This window comes from Thunnus albacares, chromosome 1 (assembly GCF_914725855.1).
Source record: "Thunnus albacares chromosome 1, fThuAlb1.1, whole genome shotgun sequence".
Lineage (NCBI taxonomy): Eukaryota > Metazoa > Chordata > Actinopteri > Scombriformes > Scombridae > Thunnus > Thunnus albacares.
Window position 1 is genome coordinate 838511 of NC_058106.1, and position 24630 is coordinate 863140.

At 39.6% G+C, this 24630-nt stretch overlaps 1 protein-coding gene across 8 annotated transcripts in view; it reads right to left on the reverse strand.

The window, feature by feature from the left end:
* adamts17 (ADAM metallopeptidase with thrombospondin type 1 motif, 17) overlaps nucleotides 1-24630 on the reverse strand; it is a 414984-nt gene that overhangs the window by 368498 nt on the left and 21856 nt on the right. For all 8 annotated transcript variants that reach the window (XM_044368214.1, XM_044367415.1, XM_044369597.1 and 5 more), the window contains exon 3: nucleotides 3994-4153. In XM_044368214.1, the coding sequence (XP_044224149.1) occupies nucleotides 3994-4153 (160 nt within the window). The remainder of the gene's footprint in view (nucleotides 1-3993; nucleotides 4154-24630) is intronic.

Sequence of the window (24630 nt, forward strand, 5' to 3'; positions counted from 1 at the left end):
AGTAATCAAATGACCACAAATTAAGAAAGTATAGTTCACATTACTCAATCCATCTTGTCATGCCAAGTGAATTCATCATGTTACTAAAGTTATCAGGCTTGTATCTTAACTAAAAAAGATAAGTTTTTGACATTATTACATGTTAATTTAAGTCAGTGTAAGCTACAAAACAAGGTCATAAACTTAGCATAATTGTGGATCTGAGCCACTGTGTGAAACAGTTTTGTCAAAGTGGAGGTAGTGGGGTAAAACGTGCCAGTGATGTTGGGGCAAGTTGAGTCAATGGCTCAATTTACCCCCAAAACTATTTTCTGATATTCTAGAGGCTAGAGACAGTATTCATGTTTGATCCCTGTTACAAGTGCTACAATGTTGATGAATAAATACCTAATTGTTGACTAATGTTAAATTTAAGCCACAAACAAACATGCTGTACATACAGACAAATTAAAGGAAAAGCCGACATAAAGTGTCTCAGTAAGGTGTTGGGCCACCAAATGCTGCCCGAACAGCTTCAATACACTTTGGCATTGATTCTACAAGTCTCTGAACTCTTCTGGAGGGATGAACACTATTCTTCAAAAAGATATTTCCTCATTTGGTGTTTTGATGGTGGTGGTGGAGAGCGCTGTCTGAAATCGCAGTCCAAAATCTGCCATAGGTGTTCAGTTGGGATGAAATCTGGTGACTGTGAAGGCCATAGCATATGAGTCATATCATTTTCATACTCATCAAACCATTCCGTGACCCCTCATGCCCTACGGATCTGGGCATTGTCATCCTGGAGGAGACCACTCCCATCAGGATAGAAATGTTTCATCACAGGATAAAGGTGATCACTCAGAACAACTTTGTATTGATTTGCAGTGACCCTTCCCTCTAAGGGGACTAGTGGACCCAAACCATGCCAGCAAAATGCCCCCCACAGCATAACAGAGCCCCTAGACACCCACACTGTAGGGGTCAAGCATTCAGACCTGTACCAGTTTTTCCTTTAATTTGTCACCTGTCTGTATACACAAAAGCACATTTACACACACATTCTTTCTGTAACTAACACGCAAAGATCACAGTTTAATCTTTACTGAAAGTGTTTCGGTAACATGTTGAACAACAAGACACAAACATATGATTTTACTTAAAAGTACAAGTTTTTGTACAGTTAAATTGATTGCATTAATAAAGTTCAAAATTATTTTTAATTTTATAATTAACTTGTTTGATTTTGTGTAATTTTTATATCAGTATATAATGGTAGCACTATTTACCCCATCTCTATGCTCATTTTACCCCTACCTTGGGGTAAGTTGTGCCATTGGACTAACTTTTTTTGATGGCTCATTGTTCTAAAACCATAATAATTAGATAACTTGTTTTAATTTCCATGGGTACACAACAACCTGAGGTATATATAGTAACTATTATTTGAAACAAATACACTTTCATTTTGCAGTAAAATCATCGAATGTAAAAAGCGGCTCATGTTACCCCGTTCTCCCCTACTCTGGAGGAAGCACTACAACTTACAAGGTGAGGGTCACGTGACAAAGGGAGACAGCTGAAGACATCTGTAGGCTACCTTTCAATAGCCTTGCTACATAGGTTAACATTCAAGATTCAAGATCATTTCTTGTGTACTTTCATACACAAAAAATAAAATGCTGTTCCTCCCATCCCACAGCAGTGCAACAACAACAGAAAGGATAAAGCTGTATATCTAAAAATTCCCTTAAAAATGATAAAAACATATAAATCCCAGGAGACAAAAAGAACAGTTAGCAGCACAGTGCATTTAAGAGAGAAACTGCATGTCTCCGTTTGATGTTGACAGCTGGTGCATGTCAACGAGTGACCAGCACTGATGGGGAGGTTATATAATCCAGTTTGCTGTCCAGAGAATGAACATTAGGCAGCATAATTGTTGGAACTGCCAGTTTGTATGGGTTAGCAGTTAGCCTAGCTTGCACTCCGTCACGCCTGCCCCACTTCCGCATCCTGTCGTACTGCTTTCAATGTTTCCTCTCCTGCACAGCTGCAGGCAAGGCAGTGGTCTCCTTTTGGCCCACTGGGTGTAAAAGACAATCGTGCTCAGCTGATTTGGCTCTCCCATCCAGTGTCTCTTGTGGCAAAAGTCTTTACAAATAGCAGGAGGAGATAGGTGCCATTTCAGCATGTTGGGTGGATATTCTTCCTAAAAATATGGCCAATCTGTATAGATTGGATTTACATCTGACTGAGGTCCAACCACAAAGTTGTGGCAACATGTTCTGTGTGCATTTACGCTTCAATTAATATGTTTTTTTATCTAAATAAGATGCTCAGATACAGATCAAACCAGGTGGAAATGGGGTCAATGAAAGCTAATATCACGTTTACATTTTGACTTGCATCAAATGTAATGAATATATGACAGCTGTGCCTCAGAGAGAGTCTAAAACAGTTATTTACTGAGAAGTTACTAAAGCAAGCAGACCTGCTTAATTCAGGTCTCTAGCTGTGTTATGTGGCTCTTTGACTTCACTGAATGGTTCTGCCTCCAGAACAGTGCTCTGCTCAGAGAAATGTTTGGACAACTAAAACTTCAATCTGCAACTATTTAAACTTTTACATGACAATTTCCAGCTCGTCTGTAATACTTTTGACTGGATCTTGTGCCCAGTTATGTTCCACACTACAAAAACTGCCATACTTCAAGACCCACTTTGCTTTGCCTTGACAAAAAAATCCTCACTGTGAATTCCTCTTACTACAAAAAAGTATAATCTTGGCAAAGATATGCCAGGGGTTAGGAAAATGTGCACATTACTAATGTAACAGAGCAGAAAGAGGGGTTTACTCTGTGTTTGATAGTATTAACAGCAAGAGGCTTAGCAGGTTCCAACAAGAATTTAGCAGAAAGGAGATACATATTAAATAAAGAAACATCTGTATTCCACACAGCCTCTCTTACAACACACTGGAGCTGAATGAACATCAAAGGATAGCAGATAACAGTAAATGCTGCTGTGAAACCTATGATTTATTAGCAGTGCTTCGCTGGGATGTTCAATGGGCCCATTTCAGCTGGTAGGGTGGAGAGGTAGACAGTAGTTCATTCACACAGCTCACTGTGAGCTTTTTCAGGGTTTTTGAGGTGAGCGCAAGGAACATTCCCCATATTCTTAAAAAAAAAAAAAAAATCACACCAGTCTTATCCGCTGTAATTTGACCCACATGTATGAAGCAATTTCTCTGCCAAAACGATTCAAGCATAAAAATCCTATTTGTACTTGCAAAGTACTACTTTCAAAACTGTGAGAACCATTTTCAGGAGTGTAACAAGATAGAAAAGTTCAACAACTTGTTCCCGAATTCAACAAGGTGTTGGCTGATCAGTTTCAAAACACTGCACATCAGCACTGAAACTCTCATCGGTTAGGTGAATATAAGAGCCTTTTTGGAGGTCAGACATAAACAGACAGTCCCTCATTGCAAAGAATAACTGTGTGCACAAGAACAGTAAGTACAACCTGGATGTTTGTTTCCAACCTGTCTGATCATCTGACTGCTCGTGTTTCTTGATCTGTATGATTTCCTTTAGTGATGTCACTGCGTTCCCCAATCTCAGCTATTAACTTAATGAGCACAATGCTGTAACTGAGCTTGCTGAATGATGAAGTGTACTATGATATTCTTTTGTGGGTCTCAAACCTTCTTTACTCTTTGATTATTGACAGATGCTTGTGTGGATTAAAAAAAAAAGCCTTCATTTAGCTGAGAGGAAACATAGCTGCTACTGAACACAACAGGATCAGGGACTGTATGTTTGAACACTTCACACCTCATTTAACTTTGAAATAATTATTTACACCTTGAAAAGTAGCACTGTGCATCACATCCATCATATGTAATGTGGTAAACATCTCATTGTAAGTGGCATCAGTAAACCTTGATATCAGTGTGACCATAATCCCATATCCCATGCCATCCAGTCTCGCTCCCCCTGTCACTCACCTTTTAAAGTCCCACAGTAGTTGGACTGGTCAGAGCTGCTCTTGGCGGAGCGACGGTGTCGCAGCAGCCGGTGTTTAAGTCCAGAGAATGACTGTGATGGATCGTTTTCAACCAGTGGCTGGATGAACATGCTGTCCTCCCCGATCAGGACAAGCCCACTCTGTGACCAAACAGAGAAATACAGGATGAAACTGTAGTGAGCTCCATGGGGAATGGCTAACATTAATAGCTAGTATATGGTGAATGGAGAGTATTTAATGTAAATATAATGTAACCAGCAGCAACAACATGATTTAAGTAATAGGGATTTAAAGCACCAACCATTAGCCACATGACTCTGATTGAACCCAAAGACATTTATTGTCATCTCTCTCTCCCTTTATTTCCAGTCATTTCTCCACTGTTTACCCACAAATAATGGTATACAATGCTCCAAAAGGAGGTCAGAAAAGCAACAGTCTACATTGTTTTCTTATTATTATCACTAATTGAACACAACAATGATTCTCTCATCAGTCAGTTCATGAAAGGTTTTCCATCCCGATTCCATTGTTTATAGTATATACAAAGTGCATTGTATGGCACTTAAAATTCCTTTTGTACTTGTAAGAAATTATTACAGGGCATTTGGTCTTTTCTGAGATGTCCTTGGAACTGTTGCACTACATTTTGTTGTATTTTTTATAAACTATGAATAGCATCATTTATGTTGTACAATGTGATGCATTTGCAGTGTGCAAGCATGAGCACAATATCATCAAAACAGTTTTGTAAGTGTCTGTTAGGCTTTTTGCTATAAAAATCCTTCTCACATGTTGATATGTAGTTTGCATTACAGCTGAGCAGCCCTAACCCAGAAACACATTGACAACAAAGATCAAGATCAAGATGATAGACAGTATGATAGAATTGAAGGGCAGCATAGCTCTACACTTTATATGCTATGCAAACTAACAGCAGGAGGGCACTAATGGAAAATGTGAGATAATGATCATAAGCATTAACACACCAATATTTTACCCATAGTGTATCAAATACAACACAACAACCTTGTGCTTCAGATTTTTGTTTGATTTTTGTTTTCCATCCAAGAATCAGATGAAAGCAGAGAACATGCCTCTGCTACATCTGACGCATCTGTGAAAATCACTTCACAGCACCTTAACAGCTGGGACAAAAGATGGCTCCTATGGAAACATCCAGCCACCTTTTGTTGAAGACAATCACCATGACCTGAGGTTAAGGAAAAATATCAACAGAGGCAGTGGGTTGACAAAAATCAATTATGAAACAAATTTTGAATGTTTACTGAGCAACAACAGACTGGCAGATAGATATGAGAGGCCCAGACTGACTAGATGTGAATGAACACTGACTTAGACACATTACTTCTGATAGCTGAAAACAGACATTTCTAGAGAATGATATACACATACAGAGTATTAATGTAACTGGCAACATATGCTTGGTTTATGGGAGGACACAGTGAAGTCATGGGTTGTTCAGCCACAAAGATCATACAGTACATACCGTATATCAATCTAGCAAATAGCACATTGTGAAAACGAATGACTGAATTAAATTGGCTATCATGCTTTCTATAATCATGGTTGTCAAAATGCTATGTAAACTGCTGAATTATTGAAAGGAATAATACAACATTTTGGAGCATACAGTAAAGTATGTATGTACTCACAAACTGCTATTAACCAAAAACCAAGCACTATGCCATGTGAGGACTGCCAGCTGCTCCAGAATGCCAATAGAAATATCACCAATCTTGAAGAAGATGTTTGTAGACAGCAACAGTGATCCTAGAGATGCTTGGCTACAAGATGAACACCATGAGCCACAAAGAACATTACCCTCCATGGAGAAGGAGGCTGGAGGCCAAGATCAAGGCAACACGGAGAGAAGTTAGTTAACTCTCAGAGCTACAGAAAGGTGTGGGGACGAAAGGGATACCCAGGAAGTACAACAAGCTGTCTACACCGGAGGCACTGGAGACTGCCAAGCAAAGGCTCACAGCTCTGGCTACCCGCCTGAAGAGATACACAGGAGAAGCAGAAGCCAGGAGAATAAATAGGATGTTCTCCACTGAACCATCCAAAGTGTACTCTCAGTGGCAAGGTAATAACACGAGAACAGATCCTCCCAGGGCTGAGACTGAACAATACTGGAAGAGCATATGGGAGAAGGAGGCATCACATAACACCAATGCTCAGTGGCTAGTGGATCTAAGAGCAGACCAAAGCAATCTCCCAGAACAAGATCCAGTAACCGTTACAATGGCAGACATCCAAGAATGAGTGTCAGGTATGAAAAGCTGGACAGCACTGGGCCCGGACATGATCCACACCTACTGGCTAAACAAACTGACTGCACTCTATGAACGCCTGGCAGCACAAATGAACCAGCTGCTGATTGATGGGATGCACCCAGAGTGGTTAACCCAAGGGCGGACAGTCCTGATCATGAAGGACCCCCAGAAGGGCACAATCCCATCCAACTACCAGCCAATATCCTGCCTCTGTACAACATGGAAGCTCCTGTAAGGCATCATAGCGGCTAAGATGAATAGGTACATGGCCCAATACGTGAGCAGGGCCCAGAAAGGAACTGGTAGTAATACCAGGGGTGCTAAGCACCAGTTACTGGTTGATAGAGCAGTTACCCAAGACTGCAAGACCAGGCAGACCAACCTGTGCACCGCCTCGATTGACTACAAGAGGGCCTATGACTCAATGCCACACACATGGATACTGGAATGCTTGGAAATGTACAACATCAACAGGACACTAAGAGCCTTCATCAAGAACTCAATGGGGCTGTGGAAAACGACTCTGGAGGCCAACTCAAAGCCAATTGCACAAGTTACCATCAAGTGCGGTATATACCAAGGTGATGCACTATCCCCGCTGCTGTTCTGCATAGGCCTGAACCCCCTCAGCCAGATCATCTCAAAGAGTGGCTACAGGTGGCTATGACATCAAGCTGTATGCCAGGAATGAGCGAGACATGGACTCACTGATCCACCTCACCAGGATCTACAGCAACGACATCGGTATGTCATTCGGACTAGATAAGTGTGGTCAGATGGTATCGAAGAGAGGGAAGATGATCAGGACCAAGGGGGTTGAGCTACCAGAAGGCAGCATTGCAGATGTTCAGGACAGCTACAAATACCTTGGGATCCCCCAGGCAAATGGGAACCTTGAGGAGGCTGCAAGGAAGTCAGCCACAGCCAAAATACCTACACAGAGTAAGGCAGGTCCTGAAAAGTTGGCTGAATGGGAAGAAGGAGGAACAAGATACAGACACGTATGCCCTGCCAGTCATCAGATACCCCCCTGGTATAATAAACTGGCCAAAGAAGGAGATAAAGGCCACTGATATCAAGGTTCACCTTCCAGCAGGACAATGACCCTAAGCACTAGGGATGTGCAGAGGGCCCGGTATTTGTATTTGTATCTGTATTTGTTGTGGCAGCAAAATTATTTGTGTTTGTATTCGAATAAAAGTGGAAAGAGGCTTAAAAATCCTGTTGTTGTTTTTATTACATTTTTAATTTTAGAAAATTTAATTGTTACAGTAAGTGTTCAAGAAGTGTTCCCTTGGGAGCATTTCGTGTGTGTCAGTAGCTCAGCTTTATCTCTGGGGAATACTCCAACTCCAGGAGTGATGTCCAAATTAGGAAATGTGCGTCATGTAGCAGGTGGATGTGACTCCCCTTGTTGAGACCTGCAGATAGACATAACAGTGGAGCAGAGGACAGAGACTGAGATAATGATGTAACCGATCTGCGCGCTGGTATTTGACATGTTTTTTTTTCGTCTTGTGAACAAATCATTTTAAATATATTTGTATGAAACAAATATTCGGAAAGAAAAACACTATTTGTGCTTTGCCAAATAACATATTTGTATTTGGGCACACCCCTATTAAAACACTGCCAAGACAACACAGGAGTGGCTTAGGGACAACTCTGAATTTCCTTGAGCAGCCCAGCCAGAGCCCTGACTTGAACCCAATCAAACATCTCTCCTCTTCATATTGCTCTCATATACAAAGTTGCTTTAGATGTTTCTCATATAAAATAATTCAATGCATATTGAGTGCTCCTTAACCCTTGGGCTATTTTGGCCATTTTTGCATTCTTTTGAATTTGCCTTTATATATCACATTAAAAAATGTTTACCATGCCAATGTTTGGTATCTTTTTTTTCAGCACAACATCACCTATACCATATGACCTGACAATTATTTTTTCACTTTCACATACTATATAAACACACTGGACCCAAAAAACACAAAAAATACATAAAATCCGATTTGAAAATTGTACTATTATTACTATAAAAAACACAAACATGTTCAAGGAAACATTTTTAAGGTTGCAAATGATAACACAGGTTGCAAATGTGAACATATAATAGTAAGACCGAGATAAAATCAAACTATATACAACTGTTTACAACAAAAAGCAAGTGTGGCCATAGGTGTTTCTTTTTAGCTGTCCCACTCTTCAAAACAGTTGATGTAAACAATTAGACTCAGAACTATATGACAGGCCTTGCATTCCCAGAGTGTGAGGGGTTCCCAAATAATGCAAATATAACATGTAAAGTTAACACTGAGGTAAAATCAAACTATATACAACTATTTACAACAAAAAGCAAGTGTGACCATAGGTGTTTTTTTGTTGTTGTTGTTGCTTTTTAATCTGTGCCACTCCTTGAAACAGTTTCTGTCAACAATGACACAAGGCAAGGCAAGTTTATTTGTATAGCAGATTTCAACAAGGCAATTCAAAGTGCTTTACATAGAGCATAAAAGGCATCAAAACAGAATATAAAAGCAACACAAGTAAAAAGACATATAAAAACATTTAAAAAGTGTTTGAAAAATTTGGAAATAAAAAGAAGCCAAAAGGAAATAAGACAGATAAAACAAGAAAATAAAAGTTACAGTGCAGTGTAAAATATTAACCCTCAAATTTGGTTTAATAAAAGGCAGCAACAAACAGAAAAGTCTTCAGCTGTGATGTAAAAGAACTGAGAGTTGCAGCAGACCTGCAGTTTTCTGGGAGTTTGTTCCAGATATGTGGAGCATAAAAACTGAACACTGCTTCTCCATGTTTAGTTTTTAATCTGGAGACAGAAAGCAGACCTGTCCCAGATGACCTGAGAGGTCTAGATGGTTCATAATGTAGCAGCAGATCAGAAATGTATTTTGGTCCTAAACCATTCAGTGCTTTATAAATCAACAGCAGTATTTTAAAATCAATTCTTTGACAGACAGGAAGTCATTGTAAAGATCTGAGAACTAGAGTTATATGATCCACTTTCTTGGTCTTAGTGAGGAAGAGAAAGTCTGAATAAATATTTCACTGGTGTTTTCAGTGATATACCGATTTGTGATTACCTCTGTTTGAACATTTGTGTGCATGGAGATAACACTCTCAAAGAAAACACAGGAATGATCAGAGAGAGCAACATCAGTCACCACAACCTTAGAAATGTTCAGACCCTTAGAGATTAAGTCCAGAGTGTGCCTGTGTGTGGGCTCCGCCACATGCTGGGTCAGTACATAGTTATCAAGAACATAACACAGTTCTTTAGTCCCTCTGTCCTGGGGGTTATCAACATGGATGTTAAAATCACCTACAATAACTATATAGTCAAAGTCAATACAGACAATGGACAACAGTTCAGCAAAGACATCAAAAAAGGTAGCACAGTATTTAGGTGACCTGTAGATATTTAGAAATATAGCTTAAGTGGAGGAATTCAACTGAAGAGCCACATATTAAAAAGAATCAAAGTTTCCATAACACATCTGTTTGCATTGGAGGGAATCATTAAACAAAATGGCAACTCCACCCCCTTTCTTATGCACTCTAGCTTCACTCATAAAACTGAAGTTGGGATAAGAACAGCTGCTTTGTTATCTTGGTCTAACCAAGTTTCAGTTAAAAACTTAAACTCAAGATTGTACTCGATGATAAAACCATTGATTAAAAATGTTTTTCCTGACAACAACTTAACATTTAATAAAGCTAAATTTAATGTGTTAAAAATCTTATCTACCCAGTTTTTTAGACAAGCTGTAGCTGACGAGGAATGGATGCTAAATTTGATAAATTTGCAGAACCAGTGGAGTGCTTCCTGTTTCTTAACAGATTCACCATTCTTTTCCTGTTACCTATTAAGACAGGAATTGAGCAAGCTACCAGCACACTGGGCCCCAGTTTTTCCTGGGAAGAGACATGAGTGCCATTAGCCTTGCAGCCTGGACCCAGCACATATCAGTTAGTACTTGTATTTTGTAGACAAATAACTGGATGTGCTGTGCTTTTATCAGGCTGGGGAGAGAGAGGATGATTCTGCAGCCGTCGTGGAGGGGGGGAGGGGGCAGGCCATCGGTGGAGGTGGACGCCAAGGGGGGTTTAGGGGAGAGAAAATGGGAGCAGAGCGGGATGTAAGTTTGGTCCCTGCAGTGACCAGCTCCTTCATCTGGTCAGTGAACTCCAAGAGGGGGGAGGAGGGAGAAAGGGTGACTGGAGAAGAGAGTGACCTGGATAGGGTTTGGGGGGTGAAGGGGGTGAATCCTCAAAGGTGGATGTTGGTGATGGGGGTGGAGACTCCTCCTCTTGACTCTGATGATGGTCATGTTTAAAGCTCTCTTCAGGCGGAGGCTGAGGTGGCTCTCTTTCAAGGTTTCTGCCATGTTTTGTTATGTCTTCCTTGTGTTTTGATTCCTCTTGTCTCTTGACCTTAGCAGAGGGAGCAGATGGGTGACGTAGGAAGTGAAATAAATTAGAGATAAACAATTTTACTCCTGACTTGTTTGGGAAAAGTCCATCTGCCTTAAAAAGATGTCTGCGGTCCCAGAAAAAGTTGAAATTGTCAATGAAGTGCAGTGAATGGACAGTACATGCAGTTGAAAGCCATGTATTCAGTGCCAACAATCTGCTGAATCTTGCGACTCGTTCTCTGACTGGCGGTAGAGGGCCACTGATAAACACCTCAGCATTCAGAGAGCTGACTGTGTTCAACAGATCACTAAAGTCTCATTTCAGCACCCCAGACTGTTGTTTCACAACATCATTGGTCCCTATGTGCAGTATGATGTTTTTCACATTGGGATGTGCAGCCATGATATGGAGGATTCTCTCAGTCATGTCAGAGACCATGTCCTTGGGAAAGCAGAGTATTTTGGTGTTTTTACTGCACATGCTTCTTAAATCTTTTATAGCACAGTCACCCAAAATCAGAGAGGCCCAGTCGTTAGTTTTCCCTGCAGCCTCTTATTTTCAGATTTACTCTCAGTTCTTACCCTGCTGTGTGAAGATGAGAGGTTATCCATGTCATCAGACGGAGATCCAGGGGCCTGCAGCAGTGGAGCAAATCTGTTCTCCAGTTGCACACTCAGTAGGACACAGCCATGGACAGCTGCGAAAGGGAGAACTAATATCAAACCTCCCCAACAACTAAGAACAGGGGTTGAAGAGCACCCTGCCTGGATGACAGTGCAGGCCATCCAGTCGCGTCACAAATCTCAGGGCGCTGGGCTCTGCCTATTACTCATCCTTCCAATTTCCCAGGAAATGATTTACTCTTAGGCTTTGCTCCAAGAGAGTTCCAGGGAGGACTACCACTTGTAGATTTACTATCTGGTTCACAGCCCTCCTGTTTCTTGGTAATCTTGGTGGTGCTTATTAGCCATGTGTTAGCATGCTCTTGTCCACTGTTTTGAATCCATGGTAAGGTGGTGTCATTCCCACATAGTCCATTCCCTTCCACTTTCACTTCTAATTGGTGAGTTTTGGTTTCCAGCACTGTAATCTTCTGTAGAAGCTAAGTGCCATGTTTCCAGTCACTGCAGTAAAGTCTTATGCTGCTGGTAGGCTTCACTCATGTCGTACTGAGGAGGTCATAAAAATGTTGAAATATAGCTAATAGAAACAAAAAAAATGATTAGTCCCAGTGATTTATAATTATCCAGGAGCCGCTGCTCATGTATCACAGAAGAAAAACAAGAATATCAGCAGAAAAATGTAAGCAGAGGCGAGAGCAAGCAGGAAAGCATCTGCACTGTGAGAAAGCAGGGGGCAGAGTCTTGACACAGAGGGCTACATCACAGGCCTTACATTTCCAGGGGGTGAGGTTCCTTTTTTTCCCACTTGTAGGTAGAGCTGGCAGGTCCTGTGGCCTTGTGTGGCTTTCTGACTGGCATCCATAGCTGTGGCAATGGCAACAGGAACATGGTCAGCTCTCCTGTTGATGGCAGCTCCTGTCTTGTCCACTCCACACAGCTGGTACACCAGTTCAACAAGGAAGTTCTTGTGCACCATGTGCTGTGCCTGTTGTGTTTTGCTGATGTCACAGAACAAGGTGTAGGCATTTGTCGTGGCAATATCCACAAAATGCAAGAACAAGGTGCGATACCAGCGAGCAGTTTTGTGGTGGGTGGAATAATATTGGATCAGCTGGTCAGATAGATCAACCCCACCCATGTACTTATTGTAGGCAATGATGGGGGTGGGGCAGGGAATGTCTCTCACTGCCCAGTGTCCATCTCCACCCTTCACTCTTCTCTGGCCCACCTCCCCAGAAATTGCTGGATGGATTGTGGAGCACACTGCCACCTTCCGTGTGTCCATCCACTTCACGAAGACGAGGGGGTCCTCTGATCCATCTCACACTGCCTCTGCTTGACTTCCTGTTGAGGGCATTCTCTCTCCCACTGGGACACCCTTCCCTGTTGTCCCTGTATGTGCCACAGGCTCCAAATTTCATGCTGGCCAAGTCGATTAGCAGTTTGGCACTGGTATAGAAATTGACCATATAAATATGGTATCCGGTTCCAAGATATCTGAATGCTAGCTGAATGAGGTCCATGACAGCATCATATGACAGTCCATGCACACCTAGTGTGTGTGATTTGCCGTGATACACATTAAAGTTGATTGTGTAGCCATTACTTGACTCAGCCAACACAAAAAGTTTGATCCCCCATTTCGTTGGCTTATTCTTCATGTACTGTGTCATGCCAGTTTTGGCCTTCGTTGCAACCATCCTCTCATCAACTGCCAGTTCCCTCCTTGGGTGGTAACGAGCCTGGCAGGCAGTGCGAATTTCTTCAACTAGAGGCTTGAGTCTGAACAGCTTGTCATACCCTGGTGTTCCCTTCTTCCTTTCATTTTCAACATCCTCCTCTGGATCACTGAGGTGGATGTTCCACAGTATTGCCCTGAGTCTGTCTCTTGTCATGACAGTGGCTGGAAATGGCACAGACAAAATGTGGTTGTGTTTCCAGTAGTCTTGGAGATTTGGAAGCGACACCAACACTGTATAAATGAGGAGACCAAGGAAATGGTAGAGTTCCTCAGTGTTAAGGTCAACCCATTTGTATTTCTTGCCCATTTCCTTGTTTCTTACTGCATATTTGTTAGTATTTTTGCAGAGTGTCCTCATTGTGTCTGGGGAGAAATATAATTGGAAAAGGTCCATTGGTGAATGTGCTGAATCTGTGTTCAGCTGCCCCCTCCCATCTTGTATGCTTTTATGGATGTATAAATATGAAGATATACAGCACGCATAAATATGACTTTTATATCAGATTTATATCATCCTATCTCCGTTTTTGCGTGGTCTACCAACATCAAACAAAAACTACCTATACACATATAAAAAGAGAGTTTATGAAGTTTACACAAAGAGCAATAAACAAAAGCAATATATTTTCATAAGAAGTTTGTCTTACCCATCGTTGTGGATGAAAAAAGACAGATCGGAAATTTCATCCTTGCCGGCATCACTCTCCAATTCTGACAATGAGGTGTCATCAGCCTCTTCTTCTTGGAAAAACAAGTTTATAGCTTGGCTTATGTTAAGCGTTTGTTTCATTTTTCCAACTCCAAATCTTCTGAAACTTATCTTACTATCCTCTCATGTCTCTCTGTTGCGCTCTTTCTCTCTTCGCTCCTTGCTCCCACTCTCTCTCTTTCACTTCTCTTTTCTTGCATGCTTTTACACACTTGTAAATATGAAGATATAAAATAAAGTCTGCCCCATCCCATCTTGCATGCTTTCACGCACTTGTAAATATGAAGATATAAAATAAATAAACTCTGCCTCATCCCATCGTGCATGCTTTTACTCACGCGTAAATATGACTTTTATATCAGATTTATATCATTCTATCTCCGTTTTTATAATCTAACTATCATCTCACTTCTCTCTGTTGCGCTCTCTCTTCGCTCCTTGCTCCCACTCTCTCTTGCTTCTCTCTCTCCCGCTTTTCTCTCACCTCTCTCTCCCGCTTCTTTCTCTCTTGCTTTTCTCTTGCCTCCCTCTCCCGAATAAATGTAGCGTCTTTCCCATTCTTTCTCGCATGCTGTTATGCATGAGTAAATATGATTTTTATATTGGCATATCTCCGGTTTTACTTGGTCTATCAACACCAAACAGATCCAGTGACTGTGAGTTCAAATCCTGCTTAGGGCAGAACTCAGTTGAGTTGAAGGTGAAACAATGCAGACGCACACAGGTGCTGTCAATCTGCTGATTGAGACTGCAAAACACAGTCCTTGTGATAAAACCTCTCTTTCTCAGTTTTAAACTATTGATCACCTCAAACCTTAAGGTTTCATTTACAATTCAAATTTGTCTTCATCTCAAAAACACAAAATATTCATACAAAAACAACATCAGATACTGGCATGCATACAGACATGCACATAATAGTCAAGAAAACTTTCTGTCTGAAAAATTGCAACCCATGTACTTCATGCAATTGAAAGTCTTAACACCAAAATCTGACCTGGCATTGTTGTGTCACGGTGCATGGCAGATCTGACTTACAAACATGAGGGTGTAGGTTCAATTCCACCTGTGGGTGATTTTACTCTTGGTAGATTTTTCAATAGTATTCAGCTTCCAGTAACGAAATCTAAATCAGTTTTAAGCAATCATACACTATTTCTACAGAAATTGCATTTTACATTGTCATCTCCATCAAGCCTTTACATTGCATTTTTTATTGGGACAGTGTATAGTTTTTAACATAAAAGATGCACTGCACCAGAGTTAGCTCAAAGCTAATTTACATCCCCAGTCCCCCACAATCAAAACATACAACAGCACAACAATGAACAGTACAAAGCAAAAAGTACACAGAACACACCATACAAAATACAAAGCTATGCACAACAGCACACCACCTACACCAACAATGTCAATTAGAAATTAATAATGTAAACTTGTCAAATTAAAAGCAAGACTACCTGCGCTAATGAGAAGACCATAGATGAAGTTTAGACTCAGTGGTCACACAGCTAATTGATCTTTAGTAGATTTTTTAATTTGGCCTTGAATGTATTGATTGAACTACAGTTCTTCATATCATCAGGTAGGACATTCCACTGAGTTGTGGTTTTTACAGAGAAAGCTGACTGTCAAATGCAGTGCAACAAAATGGCATGGTACAATCTTGTATAGAGGATATTCTGGAGGATCTAATAGAACTGAGTGAGTGTGCACAAAGGAACATAGTGGAGGAGGGGTCAGACGATTTAAAATTTTATAAATTAGGCACAAATTTGAGAATAATCTAAAATTCTCAAAGTTCAGTAAATTGTATGTCTCCAGTACCCTACAGTAATGGAAACACACTGGCTTTTTGTCCAGAGTTCTTAGAGTTAGGGGACTCAAGAGGTTTTATGACTATTTCTCCAGCCTGACCCCAACATGTGATGCAATAAGATATATGGGAAAGAATCATAGCATGCATAAATATCTTGGCTGCATCCAAAGAGAGAGAGTTTCTAATATGTCTAAAATTTGCTATGTTGTACTTTATGGTTTTAACCATTTTAAACATGTTTCTTAAAGTTCAAATTTGGATCCAGTGTCACACCAGGATATTTAAAAGCAGTAACTATGTAATTTTTTTCACTTTTGATGAAAATATCAGCGTTAGGAGGTTGTACCATAGTTTTAGAGAAAAACATACCTTTTGTCTTGTTTACATTTAGACTCAGACATGATTGATCAAGCCAATGTGTGATCTTTTCCAATGCAATTGTTAGCAGCAGCTAACTCGGCTGTTTTTGCTTGTGTGTACACAACAGTGTCATCTGCATACATTTGTAGTTCTACATCATGACACTGTCGAGGGAGATCATTAATATATAGGCTAAATAATAGGGGGCCTAACACTGACCCTTGTGGAACAGCCATTGTGCACTTCATGTTACTGGACAGTGTGTCACCAACTTTAACATACTGTATCCTATTAGATAAATATGAAGACATCCATGCCAGTGCTCTTTAGAGACTTTTCTAGTTATTATTCCACATTCTGTACGTTTATTGGCCCATTTCAACAGCTGCATACTTTGTGCTATAAAAACCATTCAAATGTAAATCTATGCAGCTCATTCAGGAGATGTGTGCTTGTATTTTTCTCAATTGTGATATGTTCCTCTGATTCTATATGAATTTTTAAATATCAAAATGTATAATGGCAGTCTATTGAGAGGAACTGTCTTGGAACCTGTCAACTGAATTGGAACCTTTATCACTTTGAGAATCAACTGCTCAGACGTCCCTTATCCTACAGATCCCATTTCAACTTTAAACTGTTCACAAAACTTTGGGTTTTCAGTTCTCAGATTGTGTTGTGATATCTTTCATACTTTTGGCACAATTTATGTCCAAGGTGAGGGCTTTTAAAGCTTTTTACAGATCTCACCAGTGTGCCATTTGATCAAGCTGACTGGACAGCACAGATATTTTTAGACCAGAAAACAGAGAACAGGTCTCATTCCCACAGTTTTAACTTCTCTAGCGCAGGGTTAGGGTTAAAATACAACACCTGACAATCTTCCTGTTTGACTTAGGGTATGGCTCCAAGAGGCTTTTTTTTAAGTCTGGAGATAGTACATCTACCTACCAAATTTCGTACATCTACATCAAATATAAAGATGGGGGCTTTGAATTTGAAATTTTCTAAGGTGCGTCCTCGAGCCATTTTGCCACACCCAAACCCAAGACCCATATCAGATATCAAGTTACATCACTTTTGCTGCATGTGCAAAGTTTCCTGAGTTCAATTGTGATACTAATCGAAATACTTACTAGATCAAACATAGATGCAAACTTCCATGAGTTTTCAAGCATCTTAAAGACCTCAAACGTGTTCGTAAAATGAAAACTGATGGACAAAATTAAGAATGGCTAACTTCCTGTCTGGCAAAAAAATCCAAAAAATATGTATTATGGCCAGAATGATGACAGCCATGATCCCACTGAATTTCATGAACATCGAAGCAACTTTGTCGCAACATGGCCCTACCTTTGGGGGTCGCTATGGAGCCTGTTGGCCATGCCCGAGCCCAGTCACTACAGAACTTTGCAATTTTCTGATGTGTGTGCAAATTTTCATGAGCTTTAGAGCATGGCGTAGTATACTAAAATAATAATCTCTACAAAAACAATAGGTTCCTGGCACTTTCAGTGCCAGGGAACATTGTGCTTAAGCCCTAATAAATACAGACACAAATTAAAGCTGCGTTGAACGGGCCTTCGTGCCTTTGCGCACGTCGGGCCGCAGCGCAGTCGAAGGGCTTCTGTCACAGGCATGTAGATGTCTTCAGACCTGGGCTGTTTTCAGACAGTGCAAGAAGGAGATAAACATCACTTCCTTTGTCCACTGTTTTGCCTGCTGCTGGGCCTCCTTTGCTGCAATTTTGTAGGGGGCGCTATTCAGCCAGTTTGCATCACTCATGGAATAATGTCATGTGAACGTGTTCAGGCCGGGACTCTTATCAAACATGCAAAGTTTGGGGCAGACTGGAGCATTTGTACAAAAGTTATAGCAATTTCCTCTGTCATGGCGAAACATCAAAACTCAATGCCACGCCATGGCCACACGCTTCAACGATAGCTAAATTATAGCATATTAGGCACATTACCGCCACCCTCTGCTTCGGACTGTAGTCCAAATATTAAATCCTACAAATCAATCCTGTCTGTCTAATAAACTCAAAAAAAACCCAAAAGTGCTACTCCACCCACTTGGCAGGTTCATTAAAGTTTTAATGCTGAGCTCTGGAACTCTAGTCTTTCTGAGTTCTTCCCTCATTTATTGTCTTTTTTGATCATCACAATCTATGTTATGTTATGTATCTATATTAATCATACAATCTATGCTTGCATGTGTAATAGTTTCCTCAGCCAAGTGGGAAAAAATATGTGCATATATCGGCAATCACCAAAAATGATAGTCAAAAAGTAATCGTGTTAAATAACCGTGATGTCAATATTGAGCAAAAATAATTGTGATTATGCTTTTTGCCATAATCAAGCACCCCTAAAGAAAACATAAATTTTGATTTATATACAAACACACACAAAGCATTTAAATATGTATGTGATAAATTGTTGTCTTTAATAAACAGTTACTCAAACATTTTTCAGTGTGCTCCTAAATTTCTATGTGTGCTCCTAATTTTTTTCATTTAGGAACACATGTACTCCTTGACAAAAAAGTAAGCATTGAACACTGCTGTCAGATGTGTAGAGACAATAAGTAACTGCAGCTGGACACAGAAAAATACTGGTGTGACCGAACCATTACGTGCTTGGGCCCTAATAAAGGAAAAACTGCGGTACATAACTACAAATTTTAGTTTCGATTTTATTTTTCTGCAGCACTTTATCACTAAACTGTCACTCTCCCTTCCCCTCATAGGTCATCCCCACTACTGAATTATACATATAATACAATAATTATTGTAAAATAAATGATAATAACATCAAACTTCATACAAAGTTTGTATATAATATACTGTATGTATATAGACCTTTCTGCTGTATCCTTCAAAAATGGGCTCCGTTTAACCGTGACACCCATCCCCCCACTTTCTTCCCTCTCTCTCCCTCTCAGCTGGAGAGAAGGATTTCAGAACAGTCTTCTAGTGGAAATATCTTCATAAATCCCATGACTATGGCCAAATCTTACATTAAAAATCATATTTTAGTAGGAATTTTCAATGCGAATCCATTGATACAGGTTTGAAAGTGGTTAGACTTATAGTTTAGACGTCAGACACCCCAGTTTGGCACAAAGTCCATGCCCAGAGATTGCCTCCCCATTGGTTTACATTGTAAGATGTGGCACTCCAACTTTCGGGGCTTACAAAATCTAAACCATTCGAGTTATTACAAAGTTTTTAATAACTTTTGGTCAGCACAGTGTGATAAGTCATGTATTAAAGTTTGAAGCCAATACCATTAACGCCCTAGGAGAAGATAGCGTTTATTCAAGGTCCAAAATTGGCACAAAGTCATACTTTCGTGGATGAATTGTGGACTTCCTGTTGGATTTAGGTCAGGGGTGTCAGTGCATGATTTGTAGGTCTTGATGAGACAAATAATTGAGTTTTGGTTTGATCTTGAACGACATTCCTACGGGCTATGGCATTTTGGCACTTTGGGGATAATTTTTACATTTTATCAAATTTTTCACCCGACCTGATGTGCTTGCCAAGTTTGGTGAGCATGTTTAGGGGGTCAAATTTAGGGTTGAAGTGGCGGATTAATAAAGAAAGAAGAAAGAAAGAAAGAAAGAAAGAAAGAAAGAAAGAAAGAAAGAAAGAAAGAAAGAAAGAAAGAAACAGAACAGATACAAGAGGGTCTTTGCCCCTTTGGGGCAAGCAGCGTTGTTCGGGACCTCGCACTCTGGCCCGTCGGGATCAGATCAATTTGCTTTTTAAAAGTGAGGGATATTTCTTACAAGTATGGTGTGCTTTTATTTTGAAAGTTTGATTGACATGTGTACTGTCAGGTGTGTAGAGACCATAAGTAACTGCTGCTGGACACAGAAAAATACTCATATATTTGAATGGAGAGTGTGAGCGAATCCATATCTTTTTGGACATTTACTGCTTCCACATAATTTTAGATACAGACTTCAATTGAACTTTAAATGAGTTACGAGACTTTGACCTACAAATCTTGAATTTACATGTTTTTTCTATCTTTTACTGTTTTTGAGATATTAGAGTTTGAGTTTTAAAGTCTTTTCTTGCTCCTCCTGTGATTTTATAATGAGTGTGTATTGCGGAATGTTTCACAGCACTGAGGGAGTGACATCACCAGGAGCAGTTGGAGAGGAGGATTTTTGAGAACACTTCTTGTGAAATCTCCTCATAAATCCCATTACTTTGGCCAAATCTTACTTTAAAAATCATATTTTAGTAGGAAATTTTGTGGCAAATCCATTGATACAGGTTTGAAAGTGGTCAGACTTATAGTTTAGTCGTCAGAAGCCACTGTTTGACATAAAGTTCATGCCTCCCTATTGTTTTACATTGTAAGGGTAATGTGGCACTGCAACTCTGAGGGCTTATTAAATCCAAACCATTCGAGTTATTACAAAGTTTTTAACAACTTTTTTCAGCACAGTGTCATAAGTTATCTATTAAAGTTTGAAGCCAACACCATTACCAAATTTTTCACCAGACCTGATGTGCATGCCAAATTTGGTGAGTCAAATTTACGTCTGAAGTGGCATAATAATAAAGAAAGAAAGAAACAAACAAACAAACACACGAAAAACAATAGGGTTTTACAGTAGTCCTCTGCCTTTTGGGCTCAGTCCCTAATAATAAATAATAGAAACGCATTCTGCCAGTAGAAACAAGCCCTTTGCCTCTGAGCAGAACACAGTACACAGTATAAATACAGAATGCAGGTTTTTATTCATGTGCATGTGTTTGTTTAACATGTAACAGGCTGCTCTCTGGCAGTGATAATTGTGATCCTTACAATACCCTTACCCCCTGATTGATTAAGACCGGGAGTCCCTTCCTCCCCTCTGTTAAGTTGACCTTTGATCTTGTCTGTGTCACACTGTCAAGGCCTGAATGCAAATGCATCCTCCCTTCCTCTCTTTGATCTGATTACAATTCCTTTACCCACAACTGTATTTGCATACAGTCTGATCACTGCCCCTCAGCCCACTGTATAACTATCCCTCTGCTCTGGATCAATCTCAGACTCGCTCTGTGTCAGTAAGCTCACCATATTCTGGAATACTAATAAAATCAAAAAAGCAAAAGGCATGTCCATGCTCTCACAAGAGATAACTGCTGTATGAATGATGACTTTACAAAATCATGCTGCACTTGATTACTTATTGGCCTCTCAAAGAGGAACTTGTGCCGTCATTGGAACTGAATGTTGAACATTTGTGCTTGACCACGGTGTCACCATACAAAAGATAGCTCCCCCCACGGTTGAATATCCATGTTTAGATTACCCAAGAGTGTTTTGTTTCAAGGAAATTAGTGTCTAGTATATTGTCAAGTTCAGTGACTTGATTTTTTTTTTACTATTTTTTGAGTATTTGCTTAAACAGACTTTTTACATACTGGATTTTTAATGTCATTATAACATTTGTAATATACACATTTGAAAACTTTGTTGACCTTGTGAGTAACAGAATGATTTCAGAGGACAGAAAGTTGCACTTTTATAGCTAGTCTTTTATAGCTAGAGGGGACATGGTAGAATGTTTTCAGAAATTATAAGAACTGGAAACACTGAAAAGAAAACATTCTTATTTACTGTGTTAAGTTGATGCTAGAGGTCTTCCAAGGTCCATTTGGTTCTAAGGTATCAAGACCTGACCTAAGACCCGAGTTTGACTGGGTCAAACGGGTCTCGGGTCTGCATGTCAGTGTCACTAATACCCGAGTGGACCCGAACGGACCCAAGTGTGGGGTGGTATCAGCTCTGATCATGTAATATGTCACAATCACTGTGGGAGAAAACGGTGTGTTTTGGATGAGAGTAGAATGTGAACTGTGAAGAAGTTAAAGGAAAAAGAGAACAAGGAAGTAAAACCAACTGGAACATCAGCTATTTGCTTCCGTTTTATGCAAATACTTGACAAAGATTGATTGCATTAATTGATAGTACATCAGGCTGCTGATGGTGTTTTTTATTCTTTCTCCGTTTGGGTCAACCGCATTTAAGATCTCGGGTCTGTTCTGTTCAGGTCTGTTCAGATCATGTCTGGCTGTGCTCGGGTCCCTCTCAGGTAGAGTACCTTTTTTTTGAAAATGAATTTATGCATGTCGGGTTCAGTTCAGTTTTCCATAGGTCAATTTTGGGTTGGACCCATGAAGACCTCTAGTTGATGCCCATGCGCTATTGGTCAGTAAATACTGGTCTACACAGCAAAATAGTTTGTGCTGTTTTGTCAGCAGAATTTAAATATTGCAAAGGAGGATTGGTAAAAGAGGAAACGGCCACAGTGAGCTGATAGATGAAGAGCTGCAGGCAACAGGCTCTTTTACTACAGTTTGTGCAAACCAGTGCACATGTGTCATTAAGGGTAAACAACTTATTTTGTTCCGCTGTCCTGTTTGAGGGAAAACCATTTGCACTGTGCATCACAGATAAAATTGCAGCAGTTCTCTATTCAGTGTTGGCATTTCTGCCATATGGAAGAAGGCCATTAGATTTCTGTAAACATGGTATGCAAAATCCCTGCACACAATTAAAGAATAAAGTAAATATATTTGTTCCTGTTCAACAGTTAACAATATATAATTGTCACTTAAGGAGTTGGTTCTGTATTCATTTATTGAAATGTAAAAGTGTGGCTTGAAAGTTTACAGCATTACTTGAATAACTGTAATCTAATTTTACTGGAAAAATGTCTGGTGCTGTGATCCAATACACAATAACATAAAGTTACTGTATTTTATTTTACAATTACATATAGTGGTTGACCGATATTTTTTCAATGATCGATGCCAATTTTAGAGAGGAAGGCGGCTGATAGTTGATATATAATGCCAATTTCATGTTGTTTTTTTGCATCTGATAAAATACTACATTTTAATAACAATAATAATAATAATAATAATGATAACAACAAATGAGACACAAAATTGCTTAACTTTAATGAACATTTATTTAACATTAACACTAATTATTATTATTATTGACTGCATTGTCTTGGTTTGCTTAAGTAGAGAGAGTTGCACTCTGCCTGTCTGTACTAACTAAATAAATGTCGTTAGGTGATCAAAAAATTCAACTTTGTAAAAAAAAAAAAAGGGGGGGGTATGAATGAAAAATAAAACTAATAAAAATAAAGTTTTAGTGCACTTAACAACAACATTTATCAGCAGATAGAAGCATTGCCTTGTTTCTGAGGTAGAACATTATGTTACTTCACTCGCACTACTCTGAGAGCCAGGGTTACACAAGAAACCTAAAGCTATTTTCTGTAGTTTGTGACTATATACTTTTTGTTACTGGACAAAAAAATATATCATTTATATTATATCCATTATATTCTATCACCTATATAATGATGACACACAGTTGTATGTTTGTCTGTCCTCTGATAATATGTCCCATAAGCAAGCCGGTAAACTATATTGACAATATCAATGACTGAATGCTGAAATGTTTTACAGCTGAATAATAATTAGATGGAAATACTAGCAGTTGGTCCTCAAAGGCAGATTCTGTTGATAGTCTATAAAGCACTTAATGGTCTGGCTTCCCAGTATTACTGGCCTGTTCACTAACTAGTGTCCAACCAGACCCCTCATGTCATGAAGATCCAGGTCTTCAGAGGAAGCTTTTAGTTACTTTGGTCTTGCTCTCAGGAACAAACTTCCAGATTACCCAAAATCAGTCACTACTGTTTCCACATTAAAACTTAAAACCTTTGTTTCCTCAAGTCATGACTAGAGTAGAGTATGTGTTTTGGTTTGCTGTATTTCTTTATTTTTTAAACTTTGTTTTAAAGCTATAATATATACTTATTCCACATTAAAATCTCTAAAAACAGACAAACTAGACCTATGTTATATATTTTGTTGAGTTGTACTTACATTATCCCAAATGTTTCCAACAATTTTCAAGCCCAGAGAAATCTGTAATTTTAATCAAGGTAACGGTCCGTTCCATTTGGTCACCTGTCAATAGTGTCATACCCCTCAACCAAAGAGTATACACACACAAGATGCATGCATTGGCATTGTGTTTGTCCACTACAATTGCGTCTATCAAAGAGTATACACCTACAAGATAATACATTGGCGTTGTGGCTGTCTGCCACAATGGCGTCTACCTACGTCTAAAGAGTATATGCATACATCAGCATTGTGGTTGTTCAACAGAAACTGTTATAAATTGATTTTTATTCAGTTTTAGGCCAGATTTTTATGATACATTTTTTAGACCATGCTAGTTTTTAACTATATCTTTCAACCAGATGAAGGATTTTAGTCATCAGACATCTGGATCATAAATTAGCAGAGAAACAAGCTGAGCAAACGTCAGCAGCAGCTCGGCTAGCAGCCCCTACTGGATGTCCTGTGCCTGCTGAACAGCGTCAGAGAATTTTTTTAACGTGAAACTGCTTTATTAAATGTTTTTACCTGTTTTAATCACCAGGTTGCTTTGTTTTGGAGAGGTGGAGACCTCTGCGGATAATTCAGGTCCTGGTAAAAACATCCTGAACGATGAATATTGGAGTAATCCTTACCTGAAAAAGCTGGTTGTTTAACAATGAAGACAACAAATCCCATGATCCCAT